Consider the following 23,532-nt stretch of genomic DNA (forward strand, 5'->3'; position numbering starts at 1 on the left):
CGTGATAATGAAATTTGATAGTACTTAAATATGCATAATTATGAGTTTGAGTTTGACAAAATTAGAAGAAAAAAAGAGAGATAAGTATATATTAGAGATAAGTATGCTATTATTTTATTATGGCTCTATGCCATTTTCATAGTTAAAAGATAGTAACGCCTCTTTTATTGTAGGGAGAGAGGGCTTAGTGTAAACAGAGAAAGCAATCTAATTCTCATTGAAATCGAGGACATCTTTAAAGTATATGAGATCCATCTCTTTCTTATTACCGCCACCCTGGCTTGCACCCTTGCAATAAATGACCAAGGAAGGCCATCCTTCTTTCTAACTTCTATCACAGTAATAAAAACTTGGATATAACTAAATGGGTTGCCAATCATAATTGACCGACCGTTCACCACACCCTTGTAAACTAAACTATGTTCACCCTTGTTATACTCTTCTACGGCAAACCTTCCAGCCTCTTGCACTCTTTTGTCATTGACGTCCTTAATTTCTGGCATTTCAATTGAAGGATGCATTTCTCCCGAACTCATTCTCGAACACCTTTGATAGTTAGTTTCAACAGAATTAGTTTCAACCGATTTACTTTGTTCATGAATACTTTAGAGTTCGATATTTATAGTAGTGCTTGAACGCTATTTAAATTGATATAACTAAATCTTACAACAAATACCAATTCAGCCTTCCTATCTTATTTTTTAAAGATAAAAAAGATTATTCTCCACGACATGTCATAATTTAGTGCAACTTATTTTAATTTGAATTAGTTAGGAAATATATATTAGATATTCGTAATCAGTTGAATTTGAATAGTAGTATATTTTATTTTATTATCAAGATTTAGTTAGTTTATATTTTCTTTTTAGATATTATTTAGTACCTTCTCTTCTATTTAAAGGTTGTAGACATCAATGAAAATTGAACCTTCAATCCCAATTCTTTTTCTTATTCTTAAATTTGTATTCTTTCGTTGAGTAATAATATTTTCATATCTACTCACACTTTTGAGTGGTAGATATTGCGTCACGACATTGATTATTCTCTCTTGCGTGAATTTTAAGTGAAACACATTCTCTACCTAAGTAATTTCAAGCGGCAAGCTTCATATCAAGAGGAATCGAAGCCCCAAATATCAAAGTTCGTAAATGTGAATTAAACTTGTTTTCCTGACTATATCTATTTATAGAAGTCAAATGTCTGAGCCAGAATAAAAATGAGATATGGATACGAAATATAAATGACACTATAACACTGACACATTAATTTTAAATATATATATAGATTTTAAATTTATCAATTTTATACTATATATATATATTTTAAATTTATCAATTTTATATTAAAAAGAAATTCAAATAAATAAGTATATATATTTGCGTGGTTAAAAATAGTTTAACATATCCCTTATATTAATAAGTGTTCAATGCATATCCAACACGTGTTGAAGAGGGATGAGAATAAATTATTCTAATGCTTTTTTTACACAAACTCAAAGTAGTTTGAAAACAAGCACATCAAATATTACGATTGACTAACTACAGCACTTTAAGTTTATCATTTAATGGGTCGTTTAGATCATAGGAACGAAGATGAGAACGAACATATAAAGGAGAAATGGAAATAAAATCCTTAAACTTTAGTAAGATGAGAATGAACATATAAAGGAGAAAGGGAAATAAAAGCCTTAAACTTTAGTGCATATTTTCAAAGATGGAACGTTAGAATAAGTTATTTTCATGTTTTCTTTATATGGTCAAACAGTATTTAATAAGCTTCCAAAATTAAGAGTTTTCCTTTTTCTTTTTCTCCCATTCTTCCTGTTTAATTTTTTTTTTAAGTTAAATGTGAGAAGGAAAAAATTAGGATGGAGAAAGAAAAAGAAAAAAAAATTATATTTTTGTCGTATTTATGTCTCAGATTTTTTTAAAAATGACATGAAAAGTATCTATTAGATATTTAATTAATTTGTAGAACTTATATTTGCTTGTCCACCCTACTCGAGATTGAAATAAATTAATTTTTTAGTTTTAATTAAAATTGTATATATATATATATTTTTTAAATCAAAGCTAAATTAATGAAAATACCACTAATAAATTAATTGTTTAGTACTCTGTCTAAAAGATATAATTTCAATAATATTCTTAAACTTTAAAAAAAGTTTAAAAAATAGTTATGAAGTTTTAAATTAAAAATATCTTTAGGAAACTGTTAATCATTTTTTTTAGAAAATAGTAATTTTCAAAAGATTTTAAAACCATCCTTTCAACTTTCGAAAGTATTTAAAAAAATACCTATGAATTTTCAAAATTTTTATTAATATCCTCAATTAAAAAAAAAAAACTAAAAAAATAATCTTATGGTTCTTAATGAACTTTCAAAACTAATATTAAAAAAGAGGATAATCTATGAGGTGTCGATAAATACTTTCCAAATATTGACGGCAAAATATGTATTATTATTATTATTATTATTATTTTTGTAAAGGTGAAGGGGGTTAATACTCCATCTAAATTTTCATGGATATGTTTTAAACACAATACTAAATTTAAGATTATTTTTGAAAATTTTAAAAGTGGAAGACTATTAATAAATCTTTATAAAGTTCAACTACATGGTTGTAATTCAGTCATATTTTTAAACAAACTATTAACCGTTTCTATAAAAAAATTAAGGGTAATAATATTTTGTAGAATTCTTTTAAACAAATTTAGAAGTTTAATTGAAACTTTTAAAAAAAATTTAGAGGTATTTTCAAGATAAAAGCATATAGTTTAGGGATATTTTTATTAATTTAGCTAAAAAATTTATATAAATAAAAAGAGAGGGAATAGGGGATAGAAAAACATATGTATAGAAAACTTTTGATTTTGGAAACATATCAAATGCGATTTGACCGAGAACAACTTATTCTCATGGCCATCTTCAAAACATGTCGGACATGTATTAGACACGTATAAAGATAAATTCAACATTTGTTGGATATTTATCGAACACTTACCCTCCAAATAAATTTTTAGAGTAAAATGCACAATAAATTATTTAAAATATGTTAGTGCATAATGTTATTGATTTTAAATTCCTTTCTAATATAAAATTAATAAATTTTAATATATATATAATAAATTAGTCATTTTACTTATAATTTTCATACTTATTGAGAGTTGGGTGTCGCTAAACCTATTAGGCAAATTTTAAAGAAAAAGAAAAGGATAAGTAGATATATAGATAGATAAGTATATTATTATTTTATTGTGGCTCTATACCATTTTTATAGTTAAAACACAGTAACGCCCTCATTTATTGTAGAGAGAGAGGGCTTAGTGTAGAGAGCTAGAGAGCAATTTAATGCTTCTTGTAATTCTTGAGGACATCTTCAACTGAAAAGACATGGGGCTCTTTCCCGTTACCTCCAAAGTGCTTCACCTTTGCAATATATGACCAAGGAATACCATCGTCATTTATAGCTTCTATTACAAGAGCATAATGTTGAGAATCTTCGTGGTTGCATTTAGAATCGGACAGACCGTTTATCACACGCTTGTAAATCAAACAACGTCTTTCCTTCTCGTTTTTCCATTTTATTGCTGCCTCTGCAGCCTCTTGTACTTTTTTGTGATTGACACCCCTAATTGGATATGGAACTGGAGGAAACACAGGTTCACAACTCATTTTGGAACACCTTTGATAGATGGTTTCAACAAACTTGGTTTGTTCATGAATACTTTGGAGTGCCATATTTATAGTCGTGGCTGAACGTTATTCAAATTGATATAGTCGAATATTGCAACGAACACCAATTGAGCATCCCGCACTTATTTTTCAAAGACAAAAAAGATTATTCTCTCGAATATGTTACGGTATTGATTATTCTCTTTAGAGTGAATTTTAAGTTAAACACATTTTTTAATTTTTGTTAGTGGATTTAGATATGAAAAAGATTAATTAATTTTTTAAAATTAAATATATTTTTATTTAAAAATAAATAAATTCACAGTCTTTTTCAACATTTAAACACAAACAAATTTAGGGAACATTAAAATATATGTTGGTAAAAAAAAAAAAAAATATATATATATATATATATATAATACAACTTTTTAAGTAAATTTAATTTTTTTTATATCTGGAGAAATTTGCCGTATGTATGGCTTATAATTTAATTTTAACATTACGCATATAATTATTGAAATTATCATATTTTTTATTTTAAAAAATTTACATTTTTTGGTCTCTAAAATTTAGTTTGATAATCCATTTAGTTGGATATAATTAATGTTAAATAAAATTGTGAGGAGAAGTTTGAATTGAGCTAGTTGAACAGGAAATATTAAATTATATAAGTTTCTTTTTAAACATTCACACCAACAAAACAAAGTAGTCACTGTTATTGGTGCCATGTTTTTAATTCTCTGTTATTTTTCAAAGATAAAACAAGATTTCTCTCTCTAATATGGTATGATTTTGATTATTAGCTCTTGAGTGAATTTTAAGTGAAATACATTTTTTACTTGATGAAGCAAACACTAACTGATGGATTGCTAATATATTATATAAAATTTAATGGATATAAATTTTAAATATTTTAAAGTTAAATGTGTAATACTTTATTAATCTTTGAAATAAGAAATATGTTAGAGATACTATAATCAAAGGTATTATAATGACTTGTGTGGAACAGGTGCTTGCAGACTCTATAGTGCCGATTGAGGATGAAAGGATTATGTGGAAAGAAATCTTGGTTTATTTATGTATCTCTCATTTATCGAGCGTCACATTGATTACTGTTATATTATGTGTGTAAAAGATTATAGGTAAAGTGGTTAATTTTGTAGAGAAATACTTGTCTATCAATTTTTTTTTTTTGTTCTCTCACATTGGATTATAAATGTCTCCATATATGTCCAACACATGTCGATTAGGAACACGAGAATAAGTTACTCGTTGCTTTCTTTAGACCCATTTAAAGCGGCCTGAAAGCTAGCTAGAATGTCAAATATTATACTTGACTAACTACAACTTTAATTTTGTCATTTAATGGGTATTTTTAGACCAAGGGAACCGTGAGAATAAGTTATTCTTATGCTTTCTTTATATCAGTCAAAGAGTATTTAATACGCTTCGAGAATTATAGATTTTCTTTTTCCTTCTTCTTCCTTTTTCTCATTCTTCACATTTTACTTTTTTTTTAAAAAGAAAAAAAAAATTAAACGTAAGAATGAAGAAATTAGGAAATAGAAAGAAAAGTGTATTTGTTGTATTTATGTCTTTTAAGTTTTTTTAAAAATGACATGAAATCTTGTCCGGTCATTTTGGAGCTCTTACTGTCGAAAATAAATATAAAAGTTAAATATATTTACAATATAGAGAAATATCTATTGAATATTTAATTAATTTTTAGAATTTATGTTTGCGTAAAATCTTCTGGTTGTTATTTTTTTTATCAAACTAAAATAAATTAATTCTTAGAATTAATCAACTGATTATTTATGAATTTTGAAAAAAAAATTATTGATATCCTTAACTTAAAAAAAAATTCTCCAAAAATAATTGGAGTGTCAATACACATTTCAAAATATTAATTAACTCTTAAAGGGAACATTAAAAAAAAATAGATAATCTTAGAGGGGTTCATAGATGATTTCTATCAATATATTGACGGTAAAAATCTTTTTGATTTTTCTTTTGTTTTTTTAAATAGTAAAGAGTAGTGATGCTATCTAAACTTTCATGGGTATATTTCAAACACAGTATTAACTCTAAAGTTATTAAAAAAAAATTAAAAAAAAAAAGTTAAAAGGGGATGACTGTTTCAATTCGACCTTAGTTTTGAAATAAAGTATTAGCTATTTCAAAATTAATCATAAGAATATTTGGTAGCATTTATTTTAAAAAATTTAGAAGTATTAAATTAAGGATTTTGTTTCGCTTTCTCATTCTTATGTTCATTCTGATCGTCTTTCCGTTTGTCAAAACGCTTCCTTAGGTAACAACATTAAAGTTGTAACTTTCAAACTAGTTTTAATTGGTGTAACGAAAGCACGAGAATAACTTAATCCCATGTCCATCTTCAAAACATGTCGGGCATGTATTAGACACGTATAAAATTCATAAATTTTAATATATATATAGAATTTGTATAACAAATTAGTCATTTTACTTATAATCGGTACACTAACCCTAATATGTATAATTAAGAGTTGAATTTGGCAAATGTTAACCAAAAAGATAAGTATATATGTATAAATAGATAAGTATGTTATTATTTTATTGTGGCTCTATGCCATTTTCATAGTTAAAAGACAGTAACGCCCTCTTCACCGTAGAGAGAGAGGGCTTAATATAAACTGGGAGAGCAATCTAATGCTTGATGAAATCCTATAGGACATCTTCAAAGGAATAGACCCAAGGTAGTATTAGGTTAAGACCAAAGTGCTTCACTTTTGCAATATATGACCATGGAATACCATCGTCATTTATAGCTTCTATCACAAGAATATAATATTGATGATGTGCGTGGCTGTCGGTATTATCAGACAAACCGTTCACCACACGCTTGTAAATCAAACGATGTCCACCCTTGTTTTTCCATTCCACTGCAAACCTTGCAGCCTCTTGTACTTTTCTGCAATTGACATCCTTAATTGGAAATAGATCCGAAGGAACCACTTCTTCAAAACTCATTTTGGAACACTTTTGATAGATAGTTTCGACCAACTTACTTTGCTCCTAAATACTTTGGAGTTCCATATTTATAGTCGTGGTGAACGTTATTCAAATTGATATAGTCGAATATTACAACAAACACCACTTTAGCATTCATCTCTTATTTTTCAAAGATAAAAGAGGTTACTCGAATACATTACCGTATTGATTATTCTCTCTAGAGTAAATTTTAAGTTAACCACATTTTTTTACCTAAGTAGAGTTAAATGGGTAATTTTTTTTTTCTAGTGATCTTTTTAATAAAAGAAATGTGGATTTAGATATGCAAAACGTTAATTAATTTTTTTAAAATGGAATATATTTGTATTTAAAAATAAATAAATTCACAGCCTTTTTCAACCTTCCAATCCAAACAAAGTTAGAGAGCATCAAAATATTTGTCCGTAGCAACAACACAAAAAAAAAAATAATAATAATAATAATAAAATATATATATATATATATATATATATATATATATATACTTTTTGTCTCTACAATTTAATTTGATAATCCGAAATTAATTGAATTATATTCAAATTGATTCACAATTTTTTTTTAGAATATTTTATTTTATAATATTATAATGTTTTTTTATGACGGTTTTGAGTTAAGAATTTTTTTTTCTAAAAATTAATTTTTAGTCCGGCATATAATGGATGATTGAATCATTGTAATATTTTAATTACTTTTAAAATTAAATTTTGGAATAAACTAATTACATCAAACTCTTCCTATACATTTTATTTATTTTTGTATGAATTAAAATTTGAAAATCATTCAAATTATAACTATTTTAATTTAAACATATTTAATAACTAATTATTTTAATGTTTATATTCAAACATTTTATTGAGGAAGTAAAATTTTGGAAGATAATAAGTATATTAATGATAAAATTAATATTTTATTTTTACCTCGAGATAATGAAACTTGATAGTATTTAAATATGCATAATTATGAGTTTGAGTTTGACAAAATTAGAAGAAAAAAAGGAGAGATAAGTATATATTATAGATAAGTATGCTATTATTTTATTATGGCTCTATGCCATTTTCATAGTTAAAAGATAGTAACGCCTCTTTTATTGTAGAGAGAGACGGCTTAGTGTAAAGAGAGAGAAATCTAATTCTCGTTGAAATCCTCGAGGACATCGTTAAAGTATATGAGATTCATCTCTTTCTTATTACCAGCCACCCTGACTTCCACCCTTGCAATAAACGACCAAGGAAGGCCATTCTCCTTTCTAACTTCTATCACAATAATAAAAATTTGGATATAAGTAACTGGGTTGCCAATCATAATTGACCGACCGTTCATCACACCCCTGTAAACTAAACTATGTCCACCCTTGTTATACTCTTCCACTGCAAACCTTCCAGCCTCTTGCACTCTTTTGTCATTGACGTCCTTAATTTCTGGCATTTCAATTGAAGGACGCATTTCTCCCGAACTCATTCTCGAACACCTTTGATAGTTAGTTTCAACAGATTTAGTTTCAACCGATTTACTTTGCTCATGAATACTTTAGAGTTCGATATTTATAGTAGTGCTTAAACGCTATTTAAATTGATATAACCAAATCTTACAACAAAGACTAATCCAACCTTCCTATCTTATTTTTCAAAGATAAAGAAAGATTATTCTCTCGAATATGGTACGATATTGATTATTCTCTCTTGCGTGAATTTTAAGTGAAACACATTCTGTACCTAAGTAATTCCAAGCGGCAAGCATCATACTAAGAGGAATCGAAGCTCAAGTATCAAAGTTCGTAAGTGTGAATTAAACTTCTTTTCGTGAATATATCTATTTATAGAAGTCAAATATTAAGCTTCACACAAATAAAAATGAGATATGGATAAGAAATATAAATAACACTATGTAACAATGACACATTAATTTTAAATATATATAGATTTTAAATTTATCAATTTTATACTATATATATATATATATATTTTTTAAATTTATCAATTTTATATTAAAAAAAAATTCAAATAAATAAGTTTATATATTTGTGTGGTTAAAAATAGTTTAACATATCCCTTATATTAATAAGTGTTCAATGCATATCCAACACGTGTTGAAGAGGGATGAGAATAAATTATTCTAATGCTTTTTTTACACAAATTCAAAGTAGTTTGAAAACAAGCACATCAAATATTACGATTGACTAACTACTGCACTTTAAGTTTATCATTTAATGGGTCGTTTAGATCATAGGAACGAAGATGAGAACGAACATATAAAGGAGAAAGGGAAATAAAAGCCTTAAACTTAGTGCATATTTTTAAAGATGGGACGTTAGAATAAGTTATTTTCATGTTTTCTTTATATGTCAAACAGTATTTTATACGCTTCCAAAATTAAGAGTTTTCCTTTTTCTTCTCCTCTTTCTCCCCTTCTTCCTGTTTAATTTTTTTTTAAGTTAAATGTGAGAAGGAAAAAATTAGGATGGAGAAAGAAAAAGAAAAAAAATTATATTTTATCGTCTTTATGTCTCAGACTTTTTAAAAAATGACATGAAAAGTATCTATTAGATATTTAATTAATTTGTAGAACTTATATTTACTTGTCCACTCTACTCGAGATTGAAATAAATTAATTTTTTAGTTTTAATTTAATGATTATTTATGAATTTTGTTAAATTAATTTTAATGTGTTATATATTTTTTTTCAAAATTTTAATGTTTTATTACTAAAATTAATATTAACTGAATAAAAAAATTGTATATATATATTTTTTAGAATCAAACTAAATTAATGAAAATACAACTAATAAACTAATAGTTTAGTACTCTATCTAAAAGATATAATTTCAATAATATTCTTAAACTTTTAAAAAAGTTTGAAAAATAGTTATGAACTTTTAAATTAAAAATATCTTTAGGAAACCGTTGATCATTTTTTTTTTACAATACTAATTTTCAAAAGGTTTCAAATCATCCTTTAACTTTCGAAAGTATTTAAAAAAATACATATGAATTTTCAAAATTTTTATTAATATCCTCAATTTAAAAAAAAAACTAAAAAAATAATTTTATGGTTCGTAATGAACTTTCAAAAGTAATATTAAAAAAGAGGATAATCTATGAGGTGTCGATAAATACTTTCCAAATATTGACGGCAAAATATTTATTATTATTATTTTTTATAAAGGTGAAGGGTGTTAGTACTCCATCTAAATTTTCATGGATATGTTTTAAACACAATACTAAATTTAAGATTATTTTTGAAAATTTAAAAAATGGAAGACTTTTAATAAAACTTTATAAAGTTCAACTACACGTTGAAAGTTCAGCCATATTTTTAAACAAACTATTAATCGTTTCTATAAAAAATTAAGGGTAATAATATTTTGTAGAATTCTTTTAAACAAATTTAGAAGTATAACTGAAACTTTTAAAAAAAAATTTAGAAGTATTTTCTATATAAAAGCATATAGTTTAGGGATATTTTTATTAATTTAGCCAAAAATTTATATAAATAAAAAGAGAGGGAATAGGGGATAGAAAAACATACGTATAGAAAACTTTTTTGGAAACATATCAAATGGGATTTGACCGAGAACAACTTATTCTCATGGCCATCTTCAACACATGTCGTACATGTATTAGACACGTATAAAGATAAATTCAACATTTGTTGGATATTTATCGAACACTTACACTCCAAATAAATTTTTAGAGTAAAATGCACAATAAATTATTTAAAATATGTTAGTGCATAATGTTATTGATTTTAAATTCCTTTCTAATATAAAATTAATAAATTTTAATATATATATAACAAATTAGTCATTTTACTTATAATTTTCATACTATTGACAATGGGAGTTAAGGTGTCCTAACTCTATTACGCAAATTTTAAAGAAAAAGAAAAAGATAAGTAGATATATAGATAGATAAATATATTATTATTTTATTATGGCTCAATGCCATTTTTATAGTTAAAACACATAATGCCCTCATTTATTGTAGAGAGAGGGCTTAGTGTAGAGAGCTAGAGAGCAATTTAATGCTTCTTGTAATCCTTGAGGACATCTTCAACGGAAAAGACATGGGGCTCTTTCTCGTTACCCCCAAAGTGCTTCACATTTGCAATATATGACCAAGGAATACCATTGTCATTTATAGCTTCTATCACAAGAACATAATGTTGAGAATCTTCGTGGTTGCATTTAGAATCGGACAGACCGTTTATCACACGCTTGTAAATCAAACAACGTCTTTCCTTCTCGTTTTTCCATTTTATTGCAGCCTATGCAGCCTCTTGTACTTTTTTGTGATTGACACCCCTAATTGCATATGGAACTGGAGGAAACACAGGTTCACAACTCATTTTGGAACACCTTTGATAGATAGTTTCAACAAACTTGGTTTGATCATGAATACTTTGGAGTGCCATATTTATAGTCGTGGCTCAACGTTATTCTAATTGATATAGTCGAATATTACAACAAACACCAATTCAACATTCCTCTTTTATTTTTCAAAGATAAAAAATATTATTCTCTCGAATATGATAAGGAACGATATTAATTATTCCCTCTAGAGTGAATTTTAAGTTAAACACATTTTTTACCTGAGTAGAGTTAAATGGGTAATTTTTTAGGCTATCTTCCAATAAAAAAAAAGTGATTTAGATATGCAAAAGATGAATTAATTTTTAAAAATTAAATATATTTTTATGTAAAAATAAATAGATTCACAGCATTTTTTAATACAAACAAATTTGCATTATTTAATACAAACAAATTTAGAGATAAATTCTAAATTTTTTAGGGTTACTATTTTGTGGAGAAATTTACCATATAATGACTTATAATTTAATTTTTATATCATGCTTCTAATTATTGAAATTATAGTATTTTTTATTTAAAAAATTTATTTTCGGTCTCTAAAATTTAGTTTGATAATCCCATTTTAATTAAACTATATTTGAGTATATCGACACATTATTTTTTTTTAGAATATTTTATTTTGCAATACTAATGCTTTTTATAACTATTTTAGCTTTTCATTACTCATTTCTAGAAAGGTTTCACATAAATTTTAGAAATAAAAAATTAATTTTTGTTAGACTTTTCCAAACCACAAATAAATGTATTTTAAAAAATAATAATTTTAGAAGAAAAATAAATGAAAAATATCTATGGGATATTTAATTAGTTTTTAAAATTTATATGGCTTAAAATCTTTATATTTTTAATTAAAAATTTTAGACAATTTGAAATTAGAAAGGGTTACTTTTAACTGGTAAATAAGTCTAAAATACAGATAAACTTGGTTTTCGCGCAAAGAAAGATATTGACATAGATTAAAAAAGTCGACATTATAGATATATATTTGACGATATCGATCTTCACATAGATATTACTATATTTTGTTCATGGTTGAAAATATGTCAAATCAAACGATAAGATGCTAATTAATTTAGGGCTAATTTTTCAAGTTGTTAATTTGAATTTTAATTGTTTCTTGTCTCAAAACAAAGAAAAAAAAAATGGTTATTCTCTCTTAAATATTGTATTGGTTCACTTTTAAAAGATAAGTATCTAAAGACTAAAGTATTGGTTATGGCCCCGACATTTCCTTTCGACATGGTCACGCTACTTGTCATTTCTAAAAATGAAAACTATCCCCAAAAACTAACACGAGTCTTTTTAAGATGTTTTACCCTCGCTCATGCATTCTAGGAAGAAAGTACGCTTAACAATGAAATTTCTATGATTGAGCCACCAAAAAAGAAGTTGCGGCTTGTTGGTAGAAGCAGTGACTCAATTTTTTTAAGGTTTTCTTAACCATCATATCCTAAAGATTTTTCTCATTTAGATGTGGTTTCTGTTCATTCATGTACACTTCTTTTACTCGGTTGTCATACTCCTATTTATAAAAATCTATTTTAATACTCTGAATTAAAGTAAGTTTGAGTGAAACCCCTACTCCGATACTATATTATATATATTTTTTATTGTTGAAATTAAAATACTAAAATAAATAATTTTTTTATAACAGATGATGTTTAGGTGAAGAATTTTCTTTTCTTCATATCTTTCTTAAAATTATTCTTTCTTAAAATTATTTTCTCACGCCTGAGTTGATTTTACGAACAATAGATAAGTATGCTATTATTTTATTGTGGCTCTATGCCATTTTCATAGTTAAAAGATAAGTATCTCCCCTTTTATTGTAGAGAGAGAGGGCTTAGTGTAAACAGAGAAAGCAATCTAATTCTGGTTGAAATCCTCGAGGACATCTTTAAAGTATATGAGATCCATCTCTATGTTATTATCGACCACCCTGGCTTGCACTCTTGCAATAAATTACCAAGGAAGGTCATCCTTCTTTCTAACTTCTATCACAATAATAAAAACTTGGATATAACTAAATGGGTTGCCAATCATAATTGACCGACCATTCACCACACCCCTGTAAACTAAACTATGTCCACCCTTGTTATACTCTTCCACTGCAAACCTTCCAGCCTCTTGCACTCTTTTGTCATTGACGTCCTTAATTTCTGGCATTTCAATTGAAGGACGCATTTCTCCCGAACTCATTTTCGAACACCTTTGATAGTTAGTTTCAACAGATTTAGTTTCAACCGATTTACTTTGCTCATGAATACTTTAGAGTTCGATATTTATAGTAGTGCTTGAACGCTATTTAAATTGATATAACCAAATCTTACAACAAAGACTAATCCAGCATTCCTATCTTATTTTTCAAAGATAAAAAAGATTATTCTCTCGAATATGGTACAATATTGATTATTCTCTCTTGCGTGAATTTTAAGTGAAACACATTCTCTACCTAAGTAATTCTAAGTGGTAAGCATCATACTAATAGGAATCGAAGCCCCAAATATCAAAGTTCGTAAGTGTGAATTAAACTTCTTTTCGTGAATATATCTATTTATAAAAACCAAATATCTAAGCTTCACACAAATAAAAATGAGATGTGGATAGGAAATATAAATGACACTAGGTAAGAATGACACATTAATTTTAAATATATATATAGATTTTAAATTTATCAATTTTATACTATTTATATATATATATATATATATTTTCAATTCCATATTAAAAAGAAATTCAAATAAATAAATAAATATTCTAATGCTTTCTTTACGCAAATTCAAAGTAGTTTGAAAACAAGCACATCAAATATTAGGATTGACTAACTACTGAACTTTAATTTTATCATTTAATGGATCAGATCATAGGAACGAAGATGAGAACCAACATATAAAGGAGAAAGGAAAATAAAAGCCTTAAACTTTAGTGCATATTTTCAAAGATGGGACAGTTAGAATAAGTTATTTTCATGTTTTCTTTATATGAGTCAGAAAGTATTTTATACGCTCCCATAATTAAAGTTTTCTTTTTTCTTCTCCTTTTTTTCTCTCATTCTTCAAGTTTAATTTTTTTTAGAGGTTAAATGTGAGAAGGAAGAAATTAAGAAGGAAAAAGAAAAGAAAAGAAAAAATTATATTTTGTGTATCTTAAATTTTTTTAAAAATGATATGAGAATTATTTATTAGATATTTAGTTAATTTTTAGAACTTATATTTGCTTATTGTAATTTTCGATGTCCACTCTACCCGAAATTAAAATAAATTAATTTTTTAGTTTTAATCGGGATGATTATTTATGAATTTTGTTAAATTAATTTTAATGCGTTGTTATATATATATATATATATATATATATATATATATATATATATATATTTTTAATTTATATTTTTGACTCAAAATTTTAATGTTTTATTACTAAAATTTATATTAACAAAAAAATTGTATTTTGTTTTTTTTGCTTTTTGTAAAATTAGATTTAAATTAGATTTAAATGAATGAAAATACCACTAAACTTTGCCCTCAGTAAAAGATAGTTATAAACTCCTAAAAATTTCAATAATATCCTTAAACTTTTGAAAAAATCGGAAAAAAAAACATCCATAAGCTTTAAAATTTAAAAATATTCTAGCCCTTAGTTTTAAATAGATACTATTAATTTTTTTTTTCAAATATATAATTTTAAAAGAGTTTCAAAACTATCCTTTAGCTTTCAAAAATCCACGAGTTTTTAAAAATTTTATTAATATCTTTAATTTTTTAAAAAAATGTAAAAATAATCTTACGTTAGTACTACGTTTCAAAAATATTAATTAACTTTTATAAGTAACATTAAAAAAAGAGATAATCTTAGAGGTGACGATATATGTTTTCTATCCATATATTGACGGTAAAAACTTTTTTGATTTTTTTTTGTTTTTTTGTCTTTTAATAGTGAGGGTGTTAATGTATCTTTAAAACTTGTCGTGGGTATATTTTAAATACATTACTAACTTTAAAGTTATTTTTTGAAAAAAAAATTTGAAAAGTATTAATAAGACTTCTTAAAGTTCCACTACTATTTTGAAACATTGTTAATAGTTCAACCAGTTTTGAATAAAGTATTAATTGTTTCTGACTTAACTGCAAGAATATTTTATATCTTTTAAAAAAATTTAGAAGAATTATTGAAACTTTTGAAATTTTAGACGTATTTTTAAGATAAAATATAAAATTTAAAAATATTTTTATTAATTTAGCCGAATGAAAAGAGAGGGAAAAAGGGGATAGAACATACATACAGAAACCTTTGATTTTGGGAGCGTATTTGATACCGTTTGACTCATATCTCATATTTGAAAATGTGTATTAAACAAAAGATTTTATTTCGCTTTCAAATTCTTATGTTCATGTCATTCTAATCTTCGTTTCCTTGGTCAAAATGCTTTCTTAAGTAACAAAATTAAAGTTGTACGTACAAACTAGTTTGAATGGGTGTAAGGAAAGTACGAGAATAACTTATTCTCATGTCCATCTTTAAAACATGTCAGATATGTGTTAAGCACGTATAAATATAAATTCAATATTTGTTGGACACTTCACTTTAAATAAATTTTTTAGAGTAAAATACACAATAAATTATTTAAAATATGTTAGTATATAAACTTATTGATTTTAAATTTTTTTCTAATATAAAATTAATAAATTTTAATATATATATATATATATATATATATAGAATTTGTTTAACAAATTAGTCTGTATCCTAACCCCATTATGTGTAATTAAGAGTTGAATTTAGAAAATTTTAAAGAAAAAAAAAGATATGTAGATATATAGATAGATAAGTATGTTATTATTTTATTGTGGCTCTATGCCATTTTTATAGTTAAAACACAATGACGCCCTCATTTATTGTAGAGAGAGAGAGGGCTTAGGGTAGAGAGCGAGAGAGCAATTTAATGCTTCTTGTAATCCTTGAGTACATCTTCAACGGAAAAGATATGGGGCTCTTTCCCGTTACCCCCAAGCTTCACCTTTGCAATATATGACCAAGGAATACCATCGTCATTTATAGCTTCTATTACAAGAACATAATGTTGAGAATCTTCGTGGTTGCATTTAGAATCGGACAGACCGTTTATCACACGCTTGTAAATCAAACAACGTCTTTCCTTCTCGTTTTTCCATTTTATTGCAGCCTCTGCAGCCTCTTGTACTTTTTTGTGATTGACACCCCTAATTGCATATGGGACTGGAGGAAACACAGGTTCACAACTCATTTTGGAACATTTTTGATAGATAGTTTCAACAAACTTGGTTTGATCATGAATACTTTGGAGTGCCATATTTATAGTCGTGGCTGAACGTTATTCAAATTGATATAGTCGAATATTACAACAAACACCAATTCAACATTCCTCTCTTATTTTTCAAAGATAAAATATATTATTCTCTTGAATATGGTAAGGAAAGATATTAATTATTCTCTCTAGAGTTAATTTTAAGTTAAACACTTTTTTTTTTTATCTAAATGGGTAATTTTTTTTTTTCTAGTGATCTTCTTAATAAAAAAAAAATGTGGATTTAGATATACAAGATTAATTAATTTTTTAAAATAGAATATATTTGTATTTAAAAATAAATAAATTCCCCACCTTTTTCAACGTTTAAATGCAAATAAATTTAGAGAGTATCAAAATATTTGATCGTATAATATATATATATATAATGCAACTTTTTAAGAAAATTTAAATTTTTTATGGCTATTATTATGTGGAGAAATTTAGTATATATGACTTATAATTTATTTTAATATTATGCATACCATTATTGAAGTTATCCTATTTTTTATTTTAAAAAATTTACTTTTGATCTCTTAAATTTAGTTTAATAATTCTATTTCAGTTGGATACAATTAATGTTAAATAAAATTGTAAGTAAAAATTTAGATTCAGCTAGTTGAACACAAATATTAAATTATATCTAAAATTATATAAGGTTTCTTTTTAAACATTCACACAAACAAAACAAGGTAGTACGGTTATTGGTGCCATATTTTAAATTCTCTCTTATTTTTCAAAGATAAAACAAGATTATTCTCTCTCGAATATGGTAGGATGTTGATTATTCTCACTTGATGAATTTTAAGTGAAAAACATTCTTTATCTAAGTAATTTTGATGGAGCAAACACTAATTATTCTCATGAATGGCTAATATATTATATAAAATTTAATCCGTATAAATATTAAATATTTTAGAGTTAAATGTGTAATACTTTAGTAATCTTTCAAATAAGAAATATGTTAGAGATACTGTAATCAAAGGTTTATAATGAGTTGTGTGGGACAGGTGTTTGCAGAATTCGTAGTACTGAGTGAGGATGGAAGGATTGCAGTGGAAAGAAATATTGATTTATTCATGTATATCTCATTTATTCAACCGTCACATTGGTTACCCTTACATTATGTATGTGAATCTAAAGATTATAGGTAATGTGGCTAATTTTTTAGAGAAATACATGTCTATCAATTTTTTTTTCTCTCACAATGGATTATAAATATCTCCATATATGTCCAACACATGTTGATTAGGAACACGAGAATAAGTTACTCGTTGCTTTCTTTAGACCCATTTAAAGCAGCCTGAAAGCTAGCTAGAACGTCAAATATTATGCTTGACTAATTATAACTTTAATTTTGTCATTTAATGGGTCCTTTTAGACCAAGAGAACAAAGACGGTGAGAATAAATTATTCTTATGCTTTCTTTATATCGGTCAAAGAGTATTTAATACGCTTTTAGAATTAAAAGTTTTCTTTTTCCTTCTTCCTCCTCTCTCCCCACTTTTTCGTTTAAAAAAAAAAAATTAAACGTGAGAATGAAGAAATTAGGTAGGAGAGAGAAAAGTGTGTTTTGTCCTATTTTTGTGTTTAGGTTTTTTAAAAAATGACATGAAATCTTGTGGGTGTGGTGTCATAGTTGTGTTCTTGGAGCTCTTACCTATTGAACTTTCGAAAATGGATATCAAAGTTAAATTTATTTATGATTTGGAGAAAAATATCTCTTGAATATTTAATTAATTTTTAGAACTTATATTGGCTTAAAATCTTGTTGTTATTAGTAGGATTATTTATGAATTTTCAAAAAAAAATTATTAATATTAATTAACTCTCCGAAGTAACATTAAAAAAATAGATAATATAAATGATTTCTATCAATATATTGACAGTAAATTTTTTTTTGATTTTTTGAATAGTGGAAGGGGTTAATGCTACCTTTAAAACTTTCATGGGAATATTTTAAACACAGTACTAACTCTAAGGTTATTTATTATTATTTTTTTTTAAAGTTGAAAGGTATTAACCAAATTTCTTAAAGTTCGACTGCTATTTCAATTCGACCTTAGTTTTGAAATAAAGGATTAACTATTTCAAAATTAACCCTAAGAATATTTTGTAGCATTTTTTTAAAAAAAATTTAAAAGTATTAAACTAAGAATTTTATTTCGCTTTCTCATTCTGATCGTCTTTCCCTTCGTCAAACGCTTCCTTAGGTAACAAAATTAAAGTTGTAGCTTTCAAACTAGTTTGAATGGGCGTAAAGAGAGCATGAGAATAACTTTATTCTCATGGCCATCTTTAAAACATGTCGGACATGTATGTGACACATATAAATAAAAATCTAACATTTGTAGGTGAACACTTTAACTTAAATTATTTTTAAATGTATTATTGCGCATTAACATGTTGATTTAAAAATTCTTTTTTTTTTAAATATATATATATTACTGGAGAATTTTTATAATAAATTAGTCCTTAGGGAGAAGTACCGTGGTACCCTAATATGTATAATTAAGAGTTGAATTTGACAAATTTTAAAGAAAAAGAAAAAGATAAGTATATATATAAATAGATAAGTATATTATTATTTTACTGTAGCTCTATGTGATTTTCATAGTTAAGAGAGGGCTTAGTGTAGAGAAAGAGAGCAATTTAATGCTTTTTGAAATCTTTGAGGACATCTCCAACGGAAAAGACATGGGGCTCTTTCCCGTTACGCCCAAAGTGCTTCACCTTTGCAATATATGACCAAGGAATACCATCGTCATTTATAGCTTCTATTACAAGAACATAATGTTGAGAATCTTCGTGGTTGCATTTAGAATCAAACAAACCGTTTATCACACGCTTGTAAATCAAACAACGTTTTTCCATTTCACTGCAGCCTCTGCCGCCTCTTGTACTTTTTTGTGATTGACACCCCTAACTGCATATGGAACTTCAGGAAACACAGGTTCACAACTCATTTTGGAACACCTTTGATAGATAGTTTCAACAAACTTGGTTTGATCATGAATACTTTGGAGTGTCATATTTATAGTCGTGGCTGAACATTATTAATTGATATAGTCGAATATTGCAACAAACACCAATTGAGCATCCGTCACTTATTTTTCAAAGATAAAAAAGATTATTCTCTCGAATATGTTACTGTATTGATTATTCTCTTTAGAGTTAAACACATCTTTTTTACCCATTAAGTTAAATGGGTAATTTTTTTAACCATCTTTCTAATAAAATAAAAGGTGGATTTAGATACGTAAAAGATTAATTAATTTTTTAAAATTAAATATATTTTTATGTTAAAATAAATAAATTCACAGCATTTTTTAACGCAAACAAATCTAGAGAAAATCAAAATATTTGTTAGTATAAAAAAATATATTCAATGCAACTTTTTAAGAAAATATACATTTTTTAGGTCTATTATTTTGTGGAGAAATTTACTAGACTTATAATTTAATTTTAATATTATGCCAATAATTATTGAAATGATGTATTTTTTATTTTAAAAAATTTACTTTTGGTCTCTAAAATTTAGTTTGATAAAAGTGAACTATTGGACTCTTAATTTTTTTTAATAATATTTTATTTTGCAATATTATAATACCACAAATAAATGTATTTTTTAAAAAATAATTTTAGAAGAAAAATAAATGAAAAATATTTATTAGATATTTAATTAGTTTTTAAAATTTATATGGCGTAGAGTCTTTATATTTTTAATTAAATTTTTTTGAGAATTTGAAACTAAAAATGGTTACCGTATATAAATCTAAAACTACTGATAAAATTAGTTGGTATGCAAAGAAAGAATATTGGCATGGATTAAAAAGATGACATTATAGATATATATTTGACGATATCGAGCTTCACATAGATATTACTATATTTTGTGTTAGATATTCAAGTTTGTTCATGGTTGAAAATATGTCAAATCAAACGATAAGATGCTAATTAATTTAGGGCTAATTTTTCATGTGGTTAATTTGAATTTTAATGGTTCCTTATCTCAAAACAAAGAAAAAAAACAAAAAAGTGGTTATTCTCTCTTAAATATTGTATTGGTTCACTTTTAAAAGATAAGTATCTAAAGACGAAGGTATTGGTTCGACAGCTGATGACCCCGACATTTCTCTTCGACATAGTCACGTTACTTACTTCTCGTTTCTCGTTTCTAAAAGTGAAAATTATCCCCCACAAACTAATACGAGTCTTTTTAGAATACCTTATCCTCACTCACATGTATCCTAGAAAAATTATAAAAAAAAAAGCACGTTTAACAGTGAAATTTTTATGATTACGCCACCGAAAACAAAGTTGCAACTTATTGGTGTAACCAGTGACTCTCAATTTTTTTTTAAGGTTTTCTTAACCATCATCATATCCTAAAAACCGTTCTCATTTAGATTTGATTTCGGTTCATTCATGTACTCCTCTATTATTCTGCTGTCATACTTCTATTTATAAAAACCTATTTTAATACTCTTAATTAATTAAAGTAAGTCTGAGCTAAGCCCATCCTCGATACTATATTATATTTTATGTTATTGTCGAAATTAAAACACTAAAATTAACAATTTTTTATAATGGATGATTTTCACCCGAAGAATTTTCTTTTCTTCATCTCTTTCTTAAAATTATTATTACGACGGTGTTTTACCAACAATTTTTATAAATTATTTGAATAAGTAGAATTTGTTTAACAAATTAGTCGGTACCCTAACCCATTATGTATAATTAAAAGTTGAATTTGGAAAATTTTAAAGAAAAAAAAAAGATAGGTAGATATATAGATAGATAAGTATGTTATTATTTTATTGTGGCTCTATGCCATTTTTATAGTTAAAACACAATGACGCTCTCATTTATTGTAGAGAGAGAGAGGGCTTAGTGTAGAGAGCCAGAGAGCAATTTAATGCTTCTTGTAATCCTTGAGTACATCTTCAACAGAAAAGACATGGGGCTCTTTCCCGTGTCCAAAGTGCTTCACCTTTGCAATATATGACCAAGGAATACCATCGTCATTTATAGCTTCTATTACAAGAGCATAATGTTGAGAATCTTCGTGGTTGCATTTAGAATCGGACAGACCGTTTATCACACGCTTGTAAACCAAACAACGTTTTTCCCTCTCGTTTTTCCATTTTATTGCAGCCTCTGCAGCCTCTTGTACTTTTTTGTGATTGATACCCCTAATTGCATATGGAACTGGAGGAAACACAGGTTCACAACTCATTTTGGAATACTTTTGATAGATAGTTTCAACAAACTTAGTTTGATCATGAATACTTTGGAGTGCCATATTTATACTCGTGGTTGAATGTTATTCGAATTGATATAGTCGAATATTACACAAACACCAATTCAACATTCCTCTCTTATTTTTTTCAAAGATAAAAAAGATTATTCTCTCCAAAGTGAATTTTAAGTTAAACACGTTTTTAATAATTTTTTTTTAAGTAATCTTTCTAATGTGGATTTAGATATGCAAAAGGTTAATTTATTTTTTAAAATTAAATATATTTTTATTTAAAAATAAATAAATCCACAGCCATCTTCAACGTTGAAACGCAAACAAATTTAGAGAACATCAAAATATTTGTTGGTATAAAATTTATATATAATGCAACTTTAAGTAAATTTAATTTTTTTTATCTACTATTTTGTGGAGAAATTTACATACGACTTATAATTTAATTTTAATATTATGTATATAATTATTAAAATTATCATATTTTTTTATTAAAAAAAAATGTACTTTTGGCCCCTAAAATTTAATTTGATAATCTATTTTAGTTGGATACAATTGTGAGTAGAAGTTTGGATTGAGCTAGTTGAACAATTAAATTATATAAGGTTCCTTTTGAAATATTCACACGAACAAAACAAAGTAGTTACTGTTATTGGTGCCATGTTTTTAATTCTCTCTTATTTTTCAAAGATAAAACAAGATTATTTTCTCTCTCTCGAACATGGTACGATATTGATTATTTTCTCTTGAGTGAATTTTAAGTGAAACACATTATTTACCTAAGTAATTTTGACGAAGCAAACACTAATTGCTCGGATGAATTGCTAATATATGATATAAAATTTAATGGGTATAAATATTAAATATTTTAAAGTTAAATGTGTAAAATTTTAGTAATCTTTCATATAAGAAATATGTTAGAGATACTATAATCAAAGGTATTATAATGAGTTGTGTGGAATAGGTGCTTGCAAAATGTATAGTGCCGATTGAGGATGGAAGGGTTACCGTGGAAAGAAATCTTGGTTTATTCATGTATATCTCATTTATTCGAGCGTCACATTGGTTACTGTTATATTATGTATATTATAAGTTACTTGTTGCTTTCTTTAAACCCATTTAAAGCAGCCTGAAAACTAGCTAGAACATCAAATATTATGCTGGACTAACTACAACTTTAATTTTGTCATTTAATGGGTCGTTTTAGACCAAGAGAACAAAGATGGTGAGAATAAATTATTCTTATGCTTTCTTTATATCGGTGAAAGAGTATTTAATACGCTTTTAGAATTAAAAGTTTTCTTTTTCCTTCTTTCTCCTTTCTCTCCTTTTTCACCGTAACTTTTTCGTTTAAAAAAAAAAAAAATAAACGTGAGAATGAAGAAATTAAGATGAAGAAAGAAGATGTGTTTTGTTGTATTTATGTCTTTAATTTTTTAAAATATGACATAAAATCTTGTGAGTGTGATGTTGTAATTGTGTTCTTGGAGCTCTCACCTATTAAATTTTCAAATATAGATATCTTGTGAGTGTGATGTTGTAATTGTGTTCTTGGAGCTCTCACCTATTAAATTTTCAAATATAGATATAAAAGTTAAATTTATTTATGATTGTGTTCTTGGAGCTCTCACCTATTAAATTTTCAAATATAGATATAAAAGTTAAATTTATTTATGATTAAGAGAAAAATATCTATAAAATATTTAATTAATTTTTAGAACTTACCTTAAAATCTTCCGGTTGGTTTTTTTTTTTTTATCCATCCTACTACAAACTAAAATAAATTAATTCTTAGGTTTAATTTTATTAAGTATGATTATTTATGAATTTCATTAAATTAATTTTAATGGGTTGTTATGATTTTTTTTTTCAAAATTTTAAAGT

At 26.0% G+C, this 23,532-nt stretch overlaps 1 protein-coding gene across 3 annotated transcripts; it reads right to left on the minus strand.

Annotated features, from left to right (window-relative positions):
- Nucleotides 1–3,255: 3,255 nt before the first annotated feature.
- Nucleotides 3,256–21,658, minus strand: LOC111433339. Of its 3 annotated transcripts, none has more exons than XM_023070381.1 (2): nt 21,388–21,658; nt 3,256–3,429 (listed from the first exon to the last, which is right to left on the minus strand). In XM_023070381.1, the coding sequence occupies exons 1-2, from the start codon at nt 21,631–21,633 to the stop codon at nt 3,349–3,351; spliced, it is 327 nt and encodes a 108-aa protein (XP_022926149.1). In that variant the 5' UTR covers nt 21,634–21,658; the 3' UTR covers nt 3,256–3,348. The 3 variants fall into 3 exon arrangements, with proteins under 3 accessions (XP_022926149.1, XP_022926150.1, XP_022926152.1); XM_023070382.1 differs by lacking the exon at nt 21,388–21,658 and adding an exon at nt 16,089–16,339; XM_023070384.1 differs by lacking the exon at nt 21,388–21,658 and adding an exon at nt 6,471–6,711 and having other exon boundaries at nt 3,256–3,455.
- Between the last annotated feature and the right edge of the window lie 1,874 nt (nt 21,659–23,532).

This window comes from Cucurbita moschata, unplaced genomic scaffold, assembly GCF_002738365.1.
Source record: "Cucurbita moschata cultivar Rifu unplaced genomic scaffold, Cmos_1.0 Cmo_Scf00041, whole genome shotgun sequence".
NCBI classification, from domain to species: domain Eukaryota; kingdom Viridiplantae; phylum Streptophyta; class Magnoliopsida; order Cucurbitales; family Cucurbitaceae; genus Cucurbita; species Cucurbita moschata.

What these genes read in the sequence shown, in the direction of transcription:
- LOC111433339 (XM_023070381.1), bottom strand. Translation starts at nt 21,633, where the DNA reads ATGAGTTGTGAACCTGTGTTTCCTCCAGTTCCATATGCAATTAGGGGT. An exon ending in CTTGGTCATATATTGCAAAG is followed by an intron (nt 3,430 to 21,387) that starts GTGAAGCACTTT and finishes TATATTGCAAAG; the next exon opens with GTGAAGCACTTTGGAGGTAA.